Source organism: Micropterus dolomieu, linkage group LG17 (assembly GCF_021292245.1).
Source record: "Micropterus dolomieu isolate WLL.071019.BEF.003 ecotype Adirondacks linkage group LG17, ASM2129224v1, whole genome shotgun sequence".
NCBI classification, from domain to species: domain Eukaryota; kingdom Metazoa; phylum Chordata; class Actinopteri; order Centrarchiformes; family Centrarchidae; genus Micropterus; species Micropterus dolomieu.
In genome coordinates this window covers 30,001,040-30,023,563 of record NC_060166.1, presented here as the reverse complement: position 1 = coordinate 30,023,563, position 22,524 = coordinate 30,001,040, and the positions used below count along the sequence as shown (strand labels likewise).

The window sequence follows — 22,524 nt, the reverse complement described above, 5'->3', positions numbered from 1 at the left end:
TTAAGTTCAGGTGCAATTTCACAATGTTTTCCAAATTAAAACAAAACCAAGTGACAATAAAAAACCTTTCATGGGTAAAAGACAAGTAAAGACAGATTTACTGTATGTCCTTACATTGGTAGATATGGAGGAAGGTCTCGCCCAGCTTGCTGGTGAGCAGAGGCTCAGGTAGATCCCTGAAGAACTGCTTCACCATGTCAGCTACATCATAGGCAGACTGATCCTCATAGTTCACATTGTCTGGAGAACTCTCATTTATCTGCCTAAGAGCCTGAATTCGAGACTTCACTCCTGATTTACGAAAGAGACCCACCTGGAAGCAAAACAGAAGTGTAAATGGCAACTTAACTATGTAACTACATTGTACAGCAGTTCCGCTCACTGTATTATGATAATACTATTGTATCTGCCTACAACCTGTGTCAGTCACTGTGCACTAAAACTGTACACCATTAGATAAACCCAACCACTTGTTACATCACATGTGAAAATACAAGTTACATGCAACCTGAAAGTATGTGTACTGTGGCTGACCTGGTCAAGACACTCGCTCCTCAGATACCGCAGGGCCTGCTGCAGGCCGAGGGGCAACGGTTGTCCAGAACGCTGCACATGCACTATAAGAGGCACCCCGAACACATTCTTATCCTTATAGTCCGGTACCTTCATTCTCTTCATAAACTTTGGCACAGACCTGGAAGAGACATCAACAAGACATCTTGCTCTACTGGCTAAACAGGAGATGATGCTGTAACAGTACTTAACAAAATATACAGTATATAAATATACAGTATATGTAAACCAAAAGGGAATCTGGATGCAGAAAGGCCTACACATACCATATTGTACAAACACACTAACAGTACTAATATAATGAATTGAGCAATCAGTTCAAAGGAATTAATTAAAATGTGCTTCCACAAGAAAATATATAATTAATTATGAATCACACCAAAAGTGTATCTTGGAAGTTAAAATGAGACTTACCAAGTCCAGCCATGCTTGTTGGACATGGAGTACTTCTCCATGATTGCAGTAAGACGCAGCAGAGAAAACTTCTGTAACAAACTCAGCTGGCCTGCTGACTGGTTGGTAATCTGCAGCGATGCCACTGAGTGACTTAAGCGATTAGATATCTGAAAGCTGGGCCATCGTAACCTAATGCCATAAAGTAAACAGCAAAGAAAAAGAAAAGTTTTCATAGAAGACCTAAACTAGTGTAACTTCAAATATTTCAGTACCTTCAGTACAGTTCCATGAGTCTTACCGATTAGGTCTTGTGAGTGAAGCACCTACTCCTGAGTCCCTCCTTTCCCTGAACCTTGTTGATTCGGTCTCAGCAAGTGACACTCTGTCTCTGTCCCCATAACTAGGTGTGGTCTGGCTTTCTGTGAGAGAATTTCCCTCAAAGTCCAATGTGATCTGACTAGAGGACTGGAGGCCTACTGGATCTTCCCTCCCGCCATCCACCTGCGCTTGCCCTTCTCCAACAGGCAACACATTCTTAGACCAGTGGTCCACTATCTGCTGTAGACCATTGACATGCAGCAAGATATCATCTAGGTGAGGGAACAGGTCCTCTTTCTCCAGGTCTATCAGGTCTCCAGTGCTGGCATACAGATGCGAGCCAGGAACATTGTCGTACACACTGATGCGACTGCCTCTGGAGCAGCACTGGGTAACAGGCCTGGATTCCTTCCTGCATGAAATCCGTGGGGAGACCAGGTCTATGCTGCCTGTGTGCCAGTTGATAGAGGCCCCATTTGTTGGGGACAAGCTCTCTATGGACAGTGCTTTGGGGAAGGTTCCTGGCTTGTGGTCTTTGGGAATGTGGACCACCAGGTCTTCATAGGAGCAGAATTCATTCCTGCGGTTTTGTTCTGCAACTTTATTTACTTGGGTGCCTGAGAAGATGTCTACATCCTCCAAATACATGCCGCTGCGTTTGTAGTCTGCCCGGTGAGCTTTACGCTCTTTCAGGCTGGGTGTGCTGACAGCGCTGCCACTAGAATGGCTGCTACCCTCACTACTGGAATGGGACGGCAGAACTTTGTTGGACGGTGTTTCTGGAGCCCCACCATCTCCATTTATGATCTCAACGCACCGCAGGGTCTTCAGTGCCTGGGCCTCCTGCTGCAGCACTGGAGAACTGATGACCAACGTTTTATGAACCCTTCCCAGAGTTCCTCGGGAGCGCAGTGTCTCCATGCGCTTCAGGAAGTCTTTGGCACGGATGCGGCTAGCCTTGCCATGCTTATCCGGTAGTGAACAGTAGTGAGCAATTTCTTTGGGCTGAGGCATTGTGAGAGAAGTACAGTCTGGCGTTGCTGCAGAATCCGAGCAGGTGCGGTTAGAGCAGTCAGAGTCCTCTGTACTGAGGCCCCTTAGACCGCTGCCTCCACTGCTCTCACTATGTAAAGAAGAGACCTCTGGCTCGCTGAGGTCCGTCAGAACACTCTCGCTGCTGGTAGTGATTCTCAGAGGCACGTTGTCCCTGGAGGGCTGACCCTCGCTGTGGTTTCCCAGCAGACACTCAATGTCCTGTAACCTGGACCAACGCCTGCTACTCCACTCAAAGGTCCATTTGTCACTGATAGCAAACAAGTCTTCTTCATCGGAGTCTTCACTCTAGGGAAAGACAGATTGCTACAGTAATTAAAAGATTTAATTTGGTATTTTTTTTATCTTCTATAGTAGTAATGGATGTTTCTTTTAAGGTCTCTCAAAAATGATCTTATAACTACACAATTAAATAATAATAAGTACTTAATGCACACTATGGAAATACATTAATACATATTACAATATAATAATAATTGCATTTTTTTCAAACTTTGCTTCATCCACAAAATATATTTTTGCACATTTTTCCTCTTTATGTGCCATATAACATCACACATATCATCTACATCACAAATAGCAGTTAGGAATAGGAAATGCTGGAAATAGATGGAGGATATGTCTGCTCAGACTTAATAACATCATAAAATCACCCCCACAGTGTTATAACACCAGACAAATGATTCCTTTGACTTGCAGACTTTTACATAAATAAATTACATCAAGACAGGAAAAATCATAAATATAAACCAGCAGGCTACATTGCAAAGTGGGGACAGATAAAAAGCAATTACACTCAATAGGCATGACTACAATGGCATAATCTCAAATATCATAGAATCTAGGTTAAAGGGATGAAGCTAGATCATATTTGTACTGGTGCGGAAAGTATATACATAACTTAAGGCAATCTTTGTAAGAAAATACCATTTCTTACAGAGGCATTGACGTTTGTCTTCTATGTTTTATTTTTTATTTTTATTTTTTTACAAATTACTAATGACAATTGTCAAAGAATGAAGCTTAAAGCGTAAAGACCAAAACAAACCCTAAGAGGTACAGTATTATATTTCAAAATAGCCTACTTAAGCCTAGCCTCCTGGCTAAAAAAAAGGTTTTACCAACCGAATCAGTAGTGTTTTAAAATGATATATACTTTGGTGAGTGTGTTTTCCAAAATGTATATAGCATAGTGTTGCACTTCATAGTGTTGAACTTTTCATTGAATAATCCACTCAAAGACTGCAGAAGCGTAATTTTGATGATATAGCTTGTAATCTAGTGTCAGCACTTACTTTCTTCTTCGGAAGGGTGACATCAAGTTTCATAGAGGCACACTTGTTCAAGGTGTTGAGTCGCCTGAAAGAAAAACCGCCCAAGGATGAAAACTGTTATAAACAAACAACACCAGAATAGTTTAAATCCAATTCTGTATGCTATTTAATTGTTAAACTGGATCTGCTGGTCTGGGTTTTTGTCTGTGTCACAACATCCTAAACCTAATGAACACCAGAAATTGTTGGTTGCTCTGTTTGCTTTCTCTCAGCACTGGATCTAAGTGATTGTGGCTTCACCTGTGTTGTGCAGTAGTTTGAAGAAAGGTGAATTTAAGGCAAACTAATGGATTAACCACATTTCTGTTCACAGCCTATAGACATGTAAATCTTAATCTACAGATGTGCCAGACTTACACAAATATGGTGTTTGTAATAGCACTTTGCTTGGCCCAATAACAACATGAAAGCTTTGCCTCTGAAATACTAATGCAAATGTCCTGAACTCAGTTTTCCAAAAATCTCTCAGAGAAGTAATAAAACGTTTTCAATATTTGTATTCAACCATACAGTCATGTGCTTAGTGATTAGAGGTTTTGTGGGTGTGCAAACTGTGATATATAAAGCACATAAAAACAGCACTAAAAACTGTACATGAACCAACAATAGCACGAGGGAAAAGATGACGGCATGACAAAATACACTCCAGCTGTGTCTTGGTTTTACACAAAAGAAAGTCATTTGTGGTATGATAATCACAGGCTTTAACAGCTCCTGATATCGCTAACAGACTTTGTTATTGTTTTTTTATTTTAATTTTTTATTAGTATTGTTCTGTGACAGTAAATGTCCTCAGATGGTGGCTGTAACTATCCCCCAATGCTATAGATGATAGGGGTTAGCCCAAGACAAGGTTCTCATGATTGCTACTGTAGATAGTGGGACCCAACTGAAGAGAGGATTTCTAAGCTGGGGACCCTTTATTCCACAGGCCTAAAGAGCTTTGAATGTGGTTACTAAAAAAGGAGGCTGCTTAGCCAGGGATAAGGGAGAGCACTCACATACATGAAATATCTATCAGTTTCAGTTCTATCAAAGACACCCACAGTATGTAGGGTGGTATTTATTTTTGCATACTAGACTGTAATGGCGCAACTGACAACAAAGCTATCCTTATGTTACCATAGAGATGCTGGGAAGTCATGGGCAAAATCACTTTGGAGGTGGAACTGTTTCCAATTGTCTTCTATTTATCCCGTGGCTAGTTTGGAATTTAGATTAGTTGCTTTAGGGTTGTTTAGAGTCACAGTATATTGAGCAGTGCGAGGCAACCCTCACGCTCCTCCTGCTTCCCTCTCGGGATGGTAACTATGGTTACTGTGGTAACTGAAGTGCTGTTTTCATCTCGGCTTGAAAAAGTACACGAGCAGTCTTGCCCTACAAGGGACTGATGTGGAGCCACCAGTTGAACTTTGTATTCTTAATACTGTCTGACATCTACAAATTGGGAAAAGACACATCCAATATTTCTCATGCATTTTTGGCAGAGAGAAGCTCAAAATCTTGAAGAGAAAAAGATCCCGAGCATTGTCCTTACAATCACATAGTTTCACTTCCTTGGGGCAAGGAGTTATTTGTGACAGTGATATAGTTGAGTCATTCATCTGGTTACCTGCACAGGGGTTCCACGAGATCTTTGTCCAGAAAGTCATGATCTCTTTTCACAGGAGTAATGTCAATGGGGAACTGGGAATCTGAAGAAAAAATGCACAAGGCTGTGTTGAAATTACATTCGATATTTCAGTAGGTCTTCTAAATAGATAAGTGGAAAGAAAGATCTGGAAACCACATTCTTTCCACAAGTAAACTGAAGTCTGGGAGACCATCAAACTTGTTTTGTATGTGATGCTAATAAGAAGAGACAGAATTTGCCTGAATAACAGCGCATGGGCTTGTGCAGTTATTACGTCTTGCTCTGGGTATGGGCCTCCTCTTACATAACTTAAGAGACTGAATCCAGACCCTCTGAATCTAACATTCCACTGCATTCATGTGAAGTTGTTAACTTTTTTATGAAAAGCAGAAGCAGCACTAAACGCTAAAACCTCAACAAGGCCCAGCCTGTTCCTTAAGGGGACAGACATTTAGATATACTGTAGGCTTTAAAAAATGATAACATCCTAATAACACGTCATTATCGATGTCGCTGCTCATACATGACCCCCCGCAAAGTAAACTTATGTTAGCTGCTTTGCACTCCCGTTATTACTGCACATTGCTTGACCTCCATTGCAACTATCTACAAACTGACAGCAAACACATATATTGCACCAAAGCACTTCAAAAGTCTGGCCTTGACACAAAGATCTGAGGGAGTAAAGCTACTTTAAGCTCTGATCAAACCCATTTCTTCCTATTACTTCAGTCTAAGCACTGAAGACATGTTTATGTAGTAACCGTAGCTTGGAAAAGATTAGACTTAAAAGCAGCTGATGTTCCGCTTGTTTTGTGGTTTCGGGGGATCCAACAGGATCACTATGCAGCCCGTGAATACATGGTTTTGTGTACAGCATTGGAGACTGGGGTGACAAACCAGATGACACTGCATACCATTATTCATCTCATCTCATCACTTATCAAGCCCACATTTAAGCAATAACAGTGTTTCATTCACAACAGATATAAAAAAAGCACCATTTTTGGTTAATTACAGAGCCATTTTATTGGTGGCCTACTTCATTAATCTCTATCTTTTAACCCAATAATATTTCCCCCCTTTTTGATGAATGTGTGTGGGAGTTTACGGAGTGCTTTTATTACCTTCAAAGAGCTGAGCATACTGGGGAAATCCTGCTGCCCGCAGCCAGTCACACGCCTCTTTCGCTTCAATTTCTGAAACACAAGAAATTGTGTGTTTTAAAACAGGGATAAAAAGCGAAACTCGCCACATTAAGTGATTTTTATTTTGACAAAACCACTGGAGCATCAAACCAAGCAGAAAAAATCCCTCTGCATCTGGTATCCTACAAACACAACAGACTTGGCGATGGACAGATTCTCTAACTGAAACCCCTTTCTGATTATTCTGAGATAGCATGGATGTGATGATTACCCTGCCGGTCAGTCTGTCTGGGTAGAGGTATCCCAGCTCACTCACATGAAACAGCATGGGACCTTATATAACCATCTTTTGTCATTTTACTTTTATCAAACTGAAGACTTTAAAGAAAGTAAAATGGGTGAAAAGGCAGCACCACCATACTCTGTATAAAGAAGATGTCCAACTCGCCCCCTTGAGAAGCCAAAAAAAAGTGGATTCAATTTTGATCAATCATTAACAATAGAGGCGGCTGAAATAAACAAGACTCAGGTTAGCAATATAGCCTCGCTAGCATCAGATCACTTTTGTTGTTGTTATGTCACCCAATGAATTATATTCATGCAACTCTCTGCTCAACATCCATGACCCCTCTGAAGTGGAATGCACCCCAGTTTGAGAACCACTGGCATAGAGAATGATACTATCTTGTATAAACCACATCTTTAAAAAGACACGTAAATAATGAAATAACACATTTGAAGAGAACAACATTAAAAGAATGATACAGACTATGGAACAGATTAAAATTATATTTACAAGAGCTCTCTGTGACTCTTTTATAGAGCCCAAGCAAGATTCATTTTCTGATAGTCGTCAGAGAATCACACGCTGGTCCTGCTGACCTACTGAGCTAGCCGTCTGCAGGCTTCAGAGCCCCTGATGACAAGGAGAGGAAACAGACTGTTGGCACCTTTCCATTAATGCTAATAGAGTTGGGTGCCATTTACCGCCTCAGTGAGACATACTGTCTGCCACACCAGTGCTACATTACACAGTCTGCTTTTATGTTTAATTAATAACTGAATAAAACCACCAGAATAAGGAAGAGGCAAGTAAACATTATATTTCACCAATAAGTCTCATACCAGTAATGTCAAATTTACTCTTTCAATATATCTGGAGACAGTTTTCCTTTACTTTATTGTAACAAAAGCAGAGCTGAAAGGATTTGTCAATTAATCCATTATATTACATTATGTGCCTAGTATAACATCTTGCCAATGGACTACAGTTAAAAATTAGCCTGCTGGCTAACACTGGCACATTTACAGAAATGTTGATTAATGTGCACTGTCCTTAAATAAATAAATGAGAAATGAGAAATATGATTGACAGGAAACTATCAGAAACGATTTTCATAACTAATAAATTGTTTAGGCTTAGACAGAACAATCATGTGAGCAGGATATTCTGCAGCAAAATACATAGGTAATTATTTCTATCATCTACCATTCACTACCAAAGTAAGTCACTCAACAGCTACATTACTGAGAAATAGAAACCACAATGGTAAATGGGAATTATCATTTCACATAAAAATGATAACTCACAGACTTTAAATCTAACATGAAAATATTCTTACCAATTCCAGTGCCTCAGCAAAAGCCAACAGCTAATACATTTTCCAACGTCTCTTTTTCCTCATACACACAAATGTGGTTTAGCCAGCTTCCCACAATGTAAAGAGCATAAACACATCATCCAAAAGGGGTTACACATAAGCTGCACCCACTGGTAACAAACAACTCTCCCATCACACATCTAACGTCTCAGTTCCACTCTCGGTCTGTGCCTGTCACACTACAGCTGAAACATGAACCGCGGTCATTCATCACACAATACTGTGTAATTACAGCGACTGTAACCTTGCAATGAAGATACTGCTATCCCATGTTTTTCAAAACTGTTGATACAGGACTCACATCGGCTGCTTCACGTCTGTGTCACTGGAAAATCAATGAAAAGTGACTTTGGTCTTCAGAATGACCAACAACTGTATAAATATTAACAGTTCCCTGTGTCCTTGGATGACAAAAGTCTACTGTTTAGCCCCTTAACCAGCAGTTAGGTCATGTGTATACTGCCAGAAGCCTCTCTGCTGTGTTCCCACCTGTATCACCACAAGCTACAGGTTTTCTGTTCAGCTAGGCTTCCCTCCCAGGCGGATAATTTCAGGCCTGTATTATTCAACTGCAGCACGTAGAGAGAGCACTGCCAGGTCATCTTATGTCCCACAGCCGCAGGTTGGACCACTGGGAGCAAGTAACATGAGCTGGGAATTCCTCTCTGTTTGGCATTCTGTAACACGATACCGAGACATTCTGTCCTCTCATCCTCTCTCTAAGGAAATCTCTTGTGTATAAAAGGCTGGGCGGGCACCATGCCAATGAATGAGAACTTGTGTTTGCGCTCCAAAACCTGCAGCTTTAAAATTGTGTATAAAATTACAGTTTCACAAAAAGATGAAACCCAGTTTGGCTGTGACACAATGGCCCAGAATGTTAAAAGCTGTGTATGACTAAAGTATCTATGGAAAGGGTGACTCCTGCCTTTACAGTGAACGTTATGCAACGTTCGCTATCAAGAACATTGGTAACATGTCATATGTCAGCAATGAATTGCATAACCAAAGTGCCACAAGAAAAGATATGGCATATTTGGGACAGTGCTTGGGCTGAGTAGACACAAGCACTGCCAAAATTATGACAGTTTTAAAGGCTTGTTCACATTCCACTCTTTCAGAAAATATTTACATCCAACTACATGAGTGAAAACATTAGATGTTATGATATGCTTTTCTTTTGTCCTGCGCTGCATCTGTCTGACAGCAAACCTTTTTGACTAATAGTACTCCTCTTTCTTTCATACTATTTTGGAAAACAAAAAATAGCAGATTCATTCGTTCAGGCTTATTGCAAATAAAAGCACACCATTATCATCATTGAAGCTTTAATATGTCTATACTCTACAAAATCCTTTATTCAACCAACACCATAGTTTATTTCTGCTAACAAATTATTGTGTACTTACGGGATATTTTCATCATACAGCCAGAGTGGTTCATATATCCGTCAAGACTTAAGAGTGTCTCTTAAGATGTCAAGAGCATCTTTATTCCCACGCTGAGCCACATTCCTGCTCTCTCTGAACACAGCTTGCAGTTTGAACTGAGATCCACAGTTCCCTGTTTCCCCTTTCTCTTTCCATCTACCCCCAACCACCATGTGCCTGTCCCAACACTAAATCTCTCCTTCAACCCACCCCTTTCTGTGGCAGACTCCATAACGTTCACCCCCTCTCCCTCCGCCCTCAGCTTCTTCTGCCCGACCCTCCTACCCGGCTCTGCCCACGACAACTCTTTTATTCCCCACTCAGCACATTTTTGGCAAAGATCTAAGCTGCAGCCACACAGTGAACATTGCCGCTGAATTTTGGGACTCTTCTTAAAGTTCAAGACATGGTTTTTAAATGTGAAGAATTTACCATTTCCTGTAATTCTTTGTTTTCAGTCATTTTGGCCGGATTACATGATGTCAGCTTTTAGAATCTTTCAAAAATTTCATCCAAGAAGTGTTAACGCTGTGGGAAATGTTTATTTAAACAAACAAAAGGGAAGCATGGTTTTGCAGAGTCCAGATGTTGTTCCAGAAGGTCAACGAAATGGAAAAAACGTAGGCAGCTGAACAGGGGGAAAACCATGACATAAACTGTCAGCAATCAGCAGCAGTGAATCATGCTGAGGCACTCAGCTTACAAGACTCTGCGCTAACATCATCAGAGTGATATATTCATCTGTTTCACCTCCGTCTCAGCCTCTTTGTCTGAGGCAAAATCAATGAATGGGAGGGATTGTGGGATCTGTATGATCTGAGACAGTGACACTCTTACTGTGTCATTTGACTGAAAACATAGAATAAGTTATTTCAAGAGTATCTGAAAAGATTTCCTTAAATATAATGAATAAAACAAACATAATGACTACTATGTGAATTATATGTATATATATATATATATATATATATATACACACACACAAACACACACACAAACAGATTTTTAAGTGATTTATTTCTTATCTAAAAAAGACATTTTTTGGGCAACAATTTTCACCATCGATCTAAGCTTACAATGTAAATTCTTAAGACAGAAGAAGGTAAAATATAACAAAATACACACACACAATTTCTGTTTGTTTTTTTTAAAGCATATATGTAGACAAACTCTAATAAATAAAGAGGATATAGTGAGCGGGTTTGCCAAGTGGATACATTATGGTGAGCTGGTAATCTTAATATCCCTACAATGTCTGCTTCCCTTATTTGGCAGTGCTGTACGTACAGTATTGACTGAAGTCCATCTGTTTAAGAAGAGATCCATTTTCCAAACCTGCTGTCATGTTTCCCAGTTGTATCCAATTTATCATTATATTATGAAAGCTAAGATTACATATAATTAATATAAATATATGATGTGCAAGGAAAATCTATTAGTTTAAATGTGTGGATAAAATGACACGCACATTCAAATATTGGGGCTTGCCATTGCACCCTGATTACGTAAGGACATCACATCTATTCATAATTTCCTACAGCTCAAGTAGAATTCCATATTTAGCCCGCTTCTACTGTGCCTGTTGCTTCATGACATTTTTGCCATTTCCTCTTGTAAAACACAACTCTTCTGACCTACTGGGGCCACGACTGTGTACAAAGCACAGATGCAGTCCACTTTAGTCACCTTAACAAACCATTTAACAATGAATGCACTCAGAGCTTTAAAAGCACTCTAAAACAAACCACTTGAATTTATAAGTACTAACTGTGCACGGTTACAAATGTGTCTATCCATTCCTCCCCCACACTGCACTTCTGCAGAGACATCTGAATGAATCAGCCAGACAAGCCAGCCAAATATATCAGTCAAAAAACACACAGACTGAGCACTGAGATTGTCTGTATCAAAAACACCTGGAGAAAGACAGAGTGAGCCAGTAATATGGGTGAAAAAAAAAGATTCCACTAATGGGCTGGCTGGCGGAGAGGTGTCGTCACGCTGGGAGGCATGGAGGAGAGGCCACTCCTTCCCCTTTATGATGCTAATTGCATACAGACACCCACTCACAGTGAGCAGTCAGCCTTACTGTAAAAGTAAGACTAGACAGAGATCCAGGGGAAACACACTGCCCCCCCTTCCAGTCTGCCCAAAAACCACAACATCTGATGTCTCATGCCCAAAATAGCCTAACATTTCCCTCTGTCTGACTTTTTCTAATTGTGCATAGGGGAGCAAACTGGAAGCACAAATAATAACAAATGATAGCATACAGATGGACACGATGGCCAAGAAGCAAAATGATTGGTGATACAGGAGATCTGTTTTTGTCTGTACGAGTTCGGATCTTGCTGGAAATACACAAGGTGGATTAATACTGCATTGCCCCATGTAACTGACCTAATGTCGTGGGAATAAAGCCTTCCTCTTTCAAGAGCAGGTTTTAATTAACAAAGCTCTACATGCCCCTCAGTCTCCAACATCCTCGGCACAATATGCCACAATCATTAGCGTGACAGGAGGTGCCACTCACTAATGTCACAACATGTCTTCAGTTCACAGCACTCTCATCACCTATAAACTGGCAAGGTGTTGAGACAAAGGACAATAGCCAAATGTAGGAGATTATCTGTCTGCAAAGGTGAGTAACAACACAGCGCCTTTGAGGATGTGACTTTATTCTTGATGCAGTGATTGGCACATGTGCTGGCTGGCTCCCCAGGCTGAGTAATTATAGAGAGCCAGTGTTGAATCACCTACGGACTTCCAGCCCCTTCATTTGATCCTGTGGGGCACACAGGGGACCTGTTATCCTGCAGTCGACATGGGATGCAGGTTTAAAATGATCAGCTCTAGGCTGCGTTGCTAAGACAACAAAGCAAAATTCCCAAATACAAATTACCTGGGCCTTTTTTTGCCCTGTGGTCCACTGTGACCTATGGAGAGTTCCTTTCAGTGGACCACAGATCTCCAGTAATGGATAGATATACAAAACAGACATCAATGCCTCCTGGAGGACGGGGAACTAGAGGACAAACACAGCGCCAGCCTAGGAAAAGCCTGTGCCAAGGTGGCATTAGCATTCTGAACCTGCGTAGGTCAGAGTTTCACAGACACCCACGATTCATTTAAGAGCCACTTTATACATTACAGATCAGCCTTTTGAAATAGGGCACATATCATCATCATTTGCTCTTCAATTCTTTTTCTTCTCTGTTAAAAGATGAATTGTAGATACATACCGTTTTGAGTATAAACAAGGAATCGTAGTATTTTTCTTTTAGGAATAATTAATAATCCACTGGTGAAAGACTGAGGTCCATCTTTCACTTCACAGCAGACACACACACTCACAGCAAGAGTTTATTGATTCTGAGAGTAAATAACATCACTGTGTGAGCTAGGGAGCTGCTGTTGTTGACCATTGCCAAAGCCTGCTGGGTCAAAAGTCATCTGAGCTGTGTTTTTCTCTTGAGGTCCTGTATTGAATTTAAACAAGGGGGGCACAGCTGTGGTAACACTCTCCTTCACCCCAGAAGGACACCCAGAGAGAAGGTTCTTTTATCTTCAGGGGTAACAACCCATCAACTCACTCTCTCTCTCTCTTTCTCTGTCTGTCTCTCCTTTTATCTCTCTCTCTCAAGTCTGGAAACACCCGTCACAGCTTTCGCAGCATTACATGTTAGTAATGATAATACAATGCACACACAACCAACACGGTCAATCATTTTACCCATATTTTTGTTCAGTGTTGGAAATCAGTAGTCTCATAATAAAAGCCAAAGATGATTCATTTAATTCACACAGTCCTGCCTGAGAACACAAAACCAAGATGGATCACTGCTTGTTGGAGGGTTACATAGTTAAAACCATGCCGCATGATGTTTAATGTTTAAACTATGGAAAATCACTTCAAGCTTTTTCCAAAAGCAGACGCTTGCATGTGACAAAAACGGCAAACATTATCAGAGAGTCACTGTCTCATCTCACCACAAATAGCCTTTCAGTGAAAGATTCACAAATTATACCAGACCCATACTGTAAAATGATAGCCCACTGGGTCTGGTGTGGAGTCACTAGCCAGAAGACAAATAATGGGCTACGATGTGTTGGCTATGTGGCCTCTGAACAAACCGTGGCTTCAAAGTTCAAACCGTTAGCTTTGCAGTGTATTTATCCTACTTGCTACAGTGTTTCACATTCACTCAGTTTTGAGAAAATGTTCTAACAACCACATGTTGATTCAACCAGGGTTGTTTAGCAAACAGCAAAATCAAGGGGAAGTGTTGAGTGTACTGCAGCTTCACAGACAGGTCTTCTCCTTCTTCCCCTTTGATCACACTACAGGATACCTTGGCGCATGACTTCCACCAGATACTACCAGAGGAGTGTTCTTTTCTTGAAAAGGAACCTTTGACCCAAACCTCTAGAAAGGAGTAGACATATCAGCAATATCCAGATCCAAGTACCTCCACTTTACGGCCAGCAACTCGGAAGAGAACAGAAATCAATCAGTAGATAAAATACAAACTTCTGTGTCTTCCAAGGCACAATGCACAAGCTAAACACTTCCAGACCCTGGACTACATCCATGTTCCCACGCATATTAAAGTGTTTTGACATCTTGGAGGCCTTTATGAAAGATTTGCTTTCTTTGGTGACAAAAACATTAACTTTGGCTTTTGGAGATTTCCTTTTTCATTTCATCCAGACATACCTCCCCAAAACCTGGACTATTTCTTCAACCCAGTGTTGGTCTTTGCACAGTAATCATTTTGCTAGTTGTTTAGCTGAAGTTATTTGCTCAACACAGTGCAGGATGAATAATTCAGGCTAGTCAGTGATAACACACATGAAGGGGCTAGGTATCTATGATGATATTCAACAGTTTTCTTCTCTCAGAAATAGTGATTTTGGCCAAATAGTCATTCTTATGTCCATGTTGTTTTTGGTCCTTGTTCCAAAATGTTTTTTTATTAAACAGAGCTCCTCAAAATCAAAATTAGCATGACAAATCCTCCCAGGAAGCATTTAAACAGTAAGATAGCCTGATGTAATAGATTAGGAGCGGTATTATACCTGTGGGCATCTGTGCTGCTCTTGGGCAGAATGGGAAAGTTCAACCCTGGGTCTGCTTGACTTTCCCCCAGCTCTGTTTTCTGTCCACTAACATCCCCTTGAAGCTCTCCACTTCTCTCTTCCTCCTCCCTCCTTCTCTCTACTTTCCTTTCTTCCTTCCTCTCTGTCAGTAAGACTCTGATCTAAGCTTTTTCAGTTGTCTTTTTAATAATAATAATAATAATAATCTTTATTTGTAGAGCACTTTTCAAAAACAAGTTACAAAGTGCTTTAACAAGTGTAAAGACAATAATACCCAAGAGACAATAATACAAAAACAATACAAGATAAAAGCATGAAAACATTGAAAAGACTAAAATACATGTTTAAGATAAATATACATTAGTATAATATAAATTAGTAAAATAGAATAAAATAAAAGGGATAAAATAAAGTCAAATAAGATCGGGAAAGGCTCTCCTATAAAAGTATGTTTTAAGAAGGGACTTAAAAGAGTTCACTGACTCAGCCGACCTGATTTCCTCGGGCAGGCTGTTCCAGAGCCTCGGGGCCCTGACAGCAAACGCTCTGTCCCCTTTAGTTTTCAGTCGAGACTCTGGAACAGACAACAGACCTCTGCCCGAGAATCTCAAGGTACGTGCTGGTGTGTATGGGACTAAAAGTTCAGAAATATAACAAGGCGAGAGGCCATAAGGAGCTTTAAAAGTGATCAATAGAATTTTAAAGTCAATTCTAAAACATACTGGGAGCCAGTGTAATGAAGCTAAAATAGGAGTAATGTGGTCATATTTCTTTGTTCTGGTTAAAAGCCTGACAGCTGAGTTCTGGACAGTCTGGAGTCGATCAATAGATTTTTGGATAAAACAGGTGAAAAGGCTGTTGCAATAATCCAGGCGTGATGAGATGATGGCGTGTAAAATGGTCTCGGTGTCCTTAAAAGTTAGCATAGATCGAATTTTTGCTATATTTCTAAGTTGATAAAAACATGATTGAACAAGCTTTGTGGTGTGCTGCTTGAAATTTAAATTACTATCAAACCAAACACCAAGGTTCTTCGCCACAGGCTTAATGTGATTTACTAGGGAACCAGCAGATGGCAGTATTTGATTTGCCATCTGCTGGGATCCAATGACCAGGATTTCTATTTTGTTGGAGTTCAGCTGGAGGAAATTATTTGACATCCATTTTTTAACTTCACAAAGGCAGTTGTTAAGTGAACTCAGCATTCCAGGGTCTGTGGATCTGACGGGCAAGTATATTTGTGAAATGGGTCCTAAGACCGAACCCTGAGGTACACCATATTAAGCTGGACAGAACAAAGAGACATAGTTGTTTACAGACACGCAAAACTTCCTATTTGACAGGTAGGATGAAAACCATTCTATGGCAGTACCAGAGATCCCCACCCAGTGTCTCAGTCTGTCTAACATGATGTTGTGATCAATGGTGTCAAAAGCAGCGCTAAGGTCCAGGAGTACCAGGACTGAGCACATGCCTTCATCAGCAGACATTAAAAGGTCATTGGTGACTTTAAGCAGGGCAGGCTGTGGTACTTCCTGAAACCAGACTGAAACTTTTCAAATAATTTGTTATTTTCCAGTACAGTGAGCAGCTGTTTGGACACAATTCTTTCTAGAATCTTTGCAATAAAAGGCAGTTTTGAAATTGGTCTAAAATTTTGATGGAGGGAGGGATCTAAACCAGGTTTCTTTAAAAGTGGGTTCACGCAAGCCGTTTTAAAATAATCAGGGACACAACCAGTAGATAGGGAGCTGTTAAAAACAGAGATCAAATGGGGACCAACAGAATCTATTACTTTCAGTAAAACATCTGTAGGTATTACATCAAGTGGGCTGGAGGACACTCTCATTTCTGATACTGTTTGAAAAGCTCAGACAAGTCGATGGGATAAAACTGGTTAAAACTCTCTTGTTGCTGGTGAGGGACCTCTGAGTAAGAGGCCGTGGGGGTAATAGAGGCTCTGATTGCCACCACCTTATTGATAAAATAAGATAAAAACAATTCACAGTCATCATTACTTCCAGCTGAGGCGCAAGGAGGGGTTGGGTTTACCAGCTGATCCACAGTCTTAAACAGAAACCTGGGATTGTGTTTATGTGTAGTAATGAGTTCAGAAAAAAAAACAAAAAAAATCAACAGTTGCCTCCTACAGTGTCTCATGTGGTCATGCAGTTAACTGTATTTCTCTTTAGTCCTACCAACATAGAGAGTGTATCACAAGTTCTTGGATGTGTGTGTCCTGATTTGAAGTCCATACATGTCTTGTTTTATGTAAAGCATAGCAGGCTGCATGCCTTGCCATGTCATGCTGTTTCCCACTCATAATATATGGTTGTGTGGCTGTAATTCTTCCTTCGCTTTGATAGCCTCTATAAACACTGTAATTTGGTTTTCCGATAGTGCAGTATTACACAAATGGGGGATGACTATGAATGACTGACAAACACTCAGCCAGCTGACCTGAAATTTCTACTCAAACATGGAAAAATATTGACCGGAAAGTTATCAACATATGTTCTGTAAGTCAAGGCACCCACACAAGCAACCTTTTAAGTTTAGCAGATGCTAATGAGTAAAAACACTGTAAACTGACAAATGATGCCTCATTTGTGACCACAGCTCTGTAAAGTACAGGATACGGGTAAAAGAGGAAGAGAAAAACATCCAGAAGAAACTCCTCTGATGTCAAATCCTGCAGAGCTCCATTAGGTCCACCTCCCTCTCTTTTGGACTGGATCCCAGAGGGGACCACGTGGGGTTCCCTCCCTTTCTGAAATGGCCTCTGCAAGTCAGAGGGTAGAAAGGGGGCCAATGTCAGAACAAGGGCCCCTACCGTGAGAAATCCCTCTCAGGACCTCCGCAATAAAAGCATGGAGCCATCCGTAGGGACACTGGTTCTAATTAATGACATCAAAGTGAACGGCCACAAGACTGCCTTCGGAGCCTTGCAGCACTCATGCAACAAACTTGTGAGTCGCAGCAGAGATGATGATACTGTCAGCATGTGTTGCTGTGTATGATGAGGTGCGGCGTAGCTTATCAAGAATGCCAACTAGTGAAAGAGATGTGATTGTTCTGCTTTATCAGAGCGTTCACAGAGTCTCTCCCTCATGCACACAGCGCATTAATAGAAAATGTAGGGCCATTTGTCATGCGTAACCATCAATGACAGGCTGTGTTCAGACAGTCACTCCCTGGCTGAAAGGCCTATAAAGTGAAGAGACAGCGACTGAATGTCTGTGGTCCGGATGCATGCTGTCTTTGCGCCTCCATCAGTTTTTCCAGCCAATGACTGTACATTTCTACCACAGGAGGGTAGCCAAGTGCTGAACTCTGGCATTCTTTACATGCAGATGAGGGGAAAATGTACTATAAGAGTAATACACACTATACTATCACAAGACTGTAATGTGCTTTTAAGTAAAGCCTGAAATACCAGTTATATTATCAATACTTAACAGTAATCTATACTGTCTTTAGATATTTATTCAAAATTTACTTTCTTTAGATAAGCAGATGTGGACTTTTGTATGCTTTTGTAAAACAAAAATATTATAAAATGTAAATGTTAACTTAAAATTTTAATATCTCTGCTATATGCTTCATTTATCCAAGACAAATTTGCTGTAGCTTCTTATTTGGATCAAAACATATTGAGTGTACTATTTGCTGGATGTAAGTTAACAATGAAGGCTTTTTTTCCTGGTGAATTAGCATTTTCTAATCTGTGGAATGTAAAAGACCTGAGAACAGGAGACGTTTTCCATCATGCCTCTGTTAATATGTGACTTTCTGTTCCTGTTACAGTGTGCAGCAAAGGCATTTCTAAAATCTCCTCTTAGTAAATGATTAGCCCTGCACATGTGGCAGCTGTCAGCAACCCTGACTGAGTAGGAATAACACTGGTTCATGCACAGGAGAGTGATTTACATGATATAAGCTCAGCATGCCACCTACAGGCAAAAAGTGAGAATCTACATAAGAGCTTTATGAGTGTGACCTAGCAGAGGTTGGTTGGAATGAACCAGTTTGTTCCCAGCCTTTAGAAGATTCAGCAGTAGGGTGGGATATTACCAATGGCTACCATCTAACTGTTCAGGCTTCAGAAATAGTGGCTGGTGATTTGTGGTATGTACAGTAAGAACCACTCAGAGCAGTATCAGATATGTAGCTTATCTGCGATCTAGTAATTTATATATGGGGATGTATCTGACATAAAATGTTAAGCTTTCTTAAGTGTGTATTCATTGGTATTGTGGCATCTGGATTTAACTACATATGTTTATTTTGTTTGTCTGTCCAGCTGAGCAGGGTTGGGAGATATGAAAAAGTATCACAACAACAAAAACAAGGTCCTGCTATCTATCTATCTATCTTACAAAACAAGCAGACTCTAGGATTTCAGAAATATCTTTGATCAGTAATTGTACCCTGGAGAGGTCCGTAGTCTATCATAGAACACATTCACATAACCTTTCACACACACACGGCAATTATACAAAGAGAACATGAAATGTCCCAAACCCACACTAAATACTAAAACTATACAGTTTGTCTTACATACTAATTGTCATAATTATGTGTTACTTTTCCATTTTATATTAACAGGAAACTATACATCAGAATAAGAAACAATTTACTCATCCCTGCGGTAAACTAGTTAAAGTTAGAAATATAAGGACAACTACAATACAAAATAAGAAAAATATTAAGTATGTAGAGGCATGTGCATCATACTAAAATATATATAAAATATCAACACCATATATAGAAAACTGAAAATAAGAAAAGAAATATGTAAAAATATGTGACACTGAGCGTCAATCAAACAGATTTTGGACTGTCATTGCCAAATAAACTTCAAAAAGAGATAGCAAAATATATAGATATACTTATCCTTACTTTTGTTTTCCCCGCTGGCTCACCACACGATGTATTCAATTTTCAATTCCTTTGTGGGTGAGAAGTCCATTGACAGCATCCTCAAAAAAAATTTAGTACTTAGTTGCTTGAGTAAAGTTTATTTTTTCATTTCGCTTTCCCAGTTTAAACCCTCCACATATACTCAAACTTGATTAGAATGTGTATGTAGTATATATTTGGGACACAGCAACGCCATAATGTAGCAATTATACCCTTATGTGTATTAAGTATTTAGTAAGCCAAACCATCACAGAATATAAGCACGAAACAAGAGTACAAAATATAGATTCAATTAGTTGAAGTGTGATGACAGTAGTGCTACAGGTTGTCGACAGGCTAATCACATTGTCAAAATTGCCTTTCTCTCACTGACAGCATTATTTACTGCCCTCTGAATGTAGCAAACAACATCTGCATAACAATCACATCTACAACAGAGAGGTTCATGAATAAAAGATAAACGGGTTCTGTGAGTGTACTAAGTAAACATCTTCACTTATCATCAAACCACCATTTGAATGAAGTAGCAGTTATATTTGTTTCACACACAGATGATCTAACGTGCCACAAGTTGGAGCAGACCATTGATTAACAATTTAGTACTTTTGAGAGGGGAGTCTTGAGTGGGAGAGGACAACGTCTAAGTAGATTCCTCACCATGAAGAGCCTTTTTTTTTACCGTTACAACTACTCAAAAGACAGAACAATACAAAAACCCTTTTCTAACAATTATCCATCTACTAGTCAGAGGAGGAACAGAGGAAGAAGGGTAGAGGGTGTCCTCTTAACAAACTGAAGTGTTCATGTCCTCAATATGCTAAGCATTCAAAATCTATGTGTAAGTGTTACACACTATTATCCTGCTCAGAAACGTTTTGCTTTTCCTTAAGTAGGTTTTCTCTGTTGATAAAGTGCATTTAAACATTACAGACAATTAAAACTTCATCAAACTTCTTCTCAAACCGTGATATAAAGCAATGTATGAAAAGCATTGTCAGTATATGTTGTTAAATATAGTAAAAAAATAAATATGAATTAAAAAAAAAAAATGAAATAAAAATGCAATACAGCATGTACATAATGTAGTACTAAGCAAACAGCAATGTAAGATGGCACTCTGCATGTACAGTACAAACACTGATACATGCCTGCAAGTTAACCACAAGCCTCTCAGCCATGATAGCCAAAAAAAAAAAAGGCACGCTTTGTAACTCCAGGACACAGACAGATTCATGGTAAGCACACAGCTTTAACTGCAATAACTTGTGTCATTTGAAAAGAGATGCACAACATCCTCAACCATAGAAGAATGCACTAATGGCCTTTCCAGGGCAGAGATCGGAGCCCGCTGGGCTGCACCGAGGTCAATAAGCCATGAAAAAGGGCCATGGAGGGGTCACACTGGACAGAGCTTCTTGTGCGAAACACAAGAGCTCCTCAATGGGGAAAAACAGCCACGGTCAGTCAGCAAGCTTTTAGTTGTGTAGCATCCGGCCGCGCTGGGTTTCCTCTGAAGCCCCGATGTAGTTTTCAGGACTTTTTACGTGGCTAAACAGGAACACTTTAGCAGCCTTAAAATGGTCTGTGAACAGTCTCTGAATTGTCTGGATTTCACTTTAGTCCAGCTTGGCGCACAAGGAAAACAGCCAGCCATCATCTAATGCAATAAATATGTGATAGAAAACTATACAGTATATGGGCATATTACTATTAGATGATTCATTTTAATTCTGGTGTTTGTTGAAAGTCAAATGTCACGTATGAGACATACAATACATCTCAACATTTCCTGATAGTCCATAAATTTCAAATCCAGTAGCAAAACCTACATGGTAAAGATTTTCAAAGCAAAAATGAAAGCGCAAAAAATGCCCCCCACGACACCTGAATATTATAGATAAATATTATTTATAAGAGCCATATTCACAAGCATATACCATAAAGGTCAAACAATTTTGCATTGGAAAAATAAAAGCAGTTTTGCTATAAAATTGCCGGACAGTGATTTGTTAGAAATTGGCATGAATAGCACTTTGACTCACAAATGATGATCTGTGTTCAATAGTACATTAAATATGCGTAGATTACTGGTGTATTGGACACATACAGCAAGCGAAATGCAGGAGTACAAACAACAGATCAATACGAAATCCTGAGAATCTGCTCTCCAGATGGGCCGAGCAAGGAGCAATTGAGGCAGACGGGGCAGAGAGATGCAGAAACACAGTAGCCTTTCCAGAGTGATGAAGTATGGAATACTCCTCTAAATCTGAGGAATATTTTAAGGAAAGGAGACACATTCCTCCACAATGAAAACAGGCCCTCTCACACAACAATCCCACTGTGCAGCCCTCGAATGCCTGTTTCTTTCCATCTTACTTAACACAGCTGTGTATTTATATCCATATACTCTCCATGTGAATGAGATATACTGGTCAGAATTTTTGGACAATAGGAACATGTGGGTCTTTAGTGTGTCCTGGTCAGTAGCGAATCTGGTGGCTTTGAAATGCAATTAAATCGGAAACATGACTAAGACCCCACAAGCTTCCCTGGAATTCCGGGTGAAACAATACGTGAGTAACATCACCATGGCCCCCACTCACTTTCAACCTCCTATGTCAACAGGGGTGGCCAGCTGGAATGCAGGAGCCACTGCAATACATGGGGAGCAATCCTGTGGCACTGAACACCCTGCAGTCAGTTCCTTAAAATAATACCTCACTGTTATGTCTTGCATTTCAAACAGGTATGCATCGCGCAAGGTGAGACATGAGGTATTAAAAGAAAATAAGATTCATGTAATAATAAAATAAAGACAAAGATCCACACTGCAACAAAATTGCCCAATTAAGGCATTTAGTGCAAGTTACATTAAAAAACTACAATTACCAACATTTGGCATAATCACAGTACTTAAGACAGCCAATGAAAACAGATGTAGAATGCAGCATG

General features: G+C 40.1%; 1 protein-coding gene across 5 annotated transcripts in view; it reads right to left on the bottom strand.

Annotated features, from left to right (window-relative positions):
* stard13b (StAR-related lipid transfer (START) domain containing 13b) overlaps window positions 1-22,524 on the bottom strand; it is a 60,146-nt gene that overhangs the window by 3,001 nt on the left and 34,621 nt on the right. For all 5 annotated transcript variants that reach the window (XM_046073203.1, XM_046073206.1, XM_046073205.1 and 2 more), the window contains 7 exons: window positions 6,435-6,506; window positions 5,287-5,368; window positions 3,636-3,699; window positions 1,268-2,628; window positions 988-1,158; window positions 535-694; window positions 115-313 (listed from right to left, as the gene is read on the bottom strand). In XM_046073203.1, coding sequence (XP_045929159.1) covers window positions 115-313; window positions 535-694; window positions 988-1,158; window positions 1,268-2,628; window positions 3,636-3,699; window positions 5,287-5,368; window positions 6,435-6,506 — 2,109 coding nt within the window. The remainder of the gene's footprint in view (window positions 1-114; window positions 314-534; window positions 695-987; window positions 1,159-1,267; window positions 2,629-3,635; window positions 3,700-5,286; window positions 5,369-6,434; window positions 6,507-22,524) is intronic.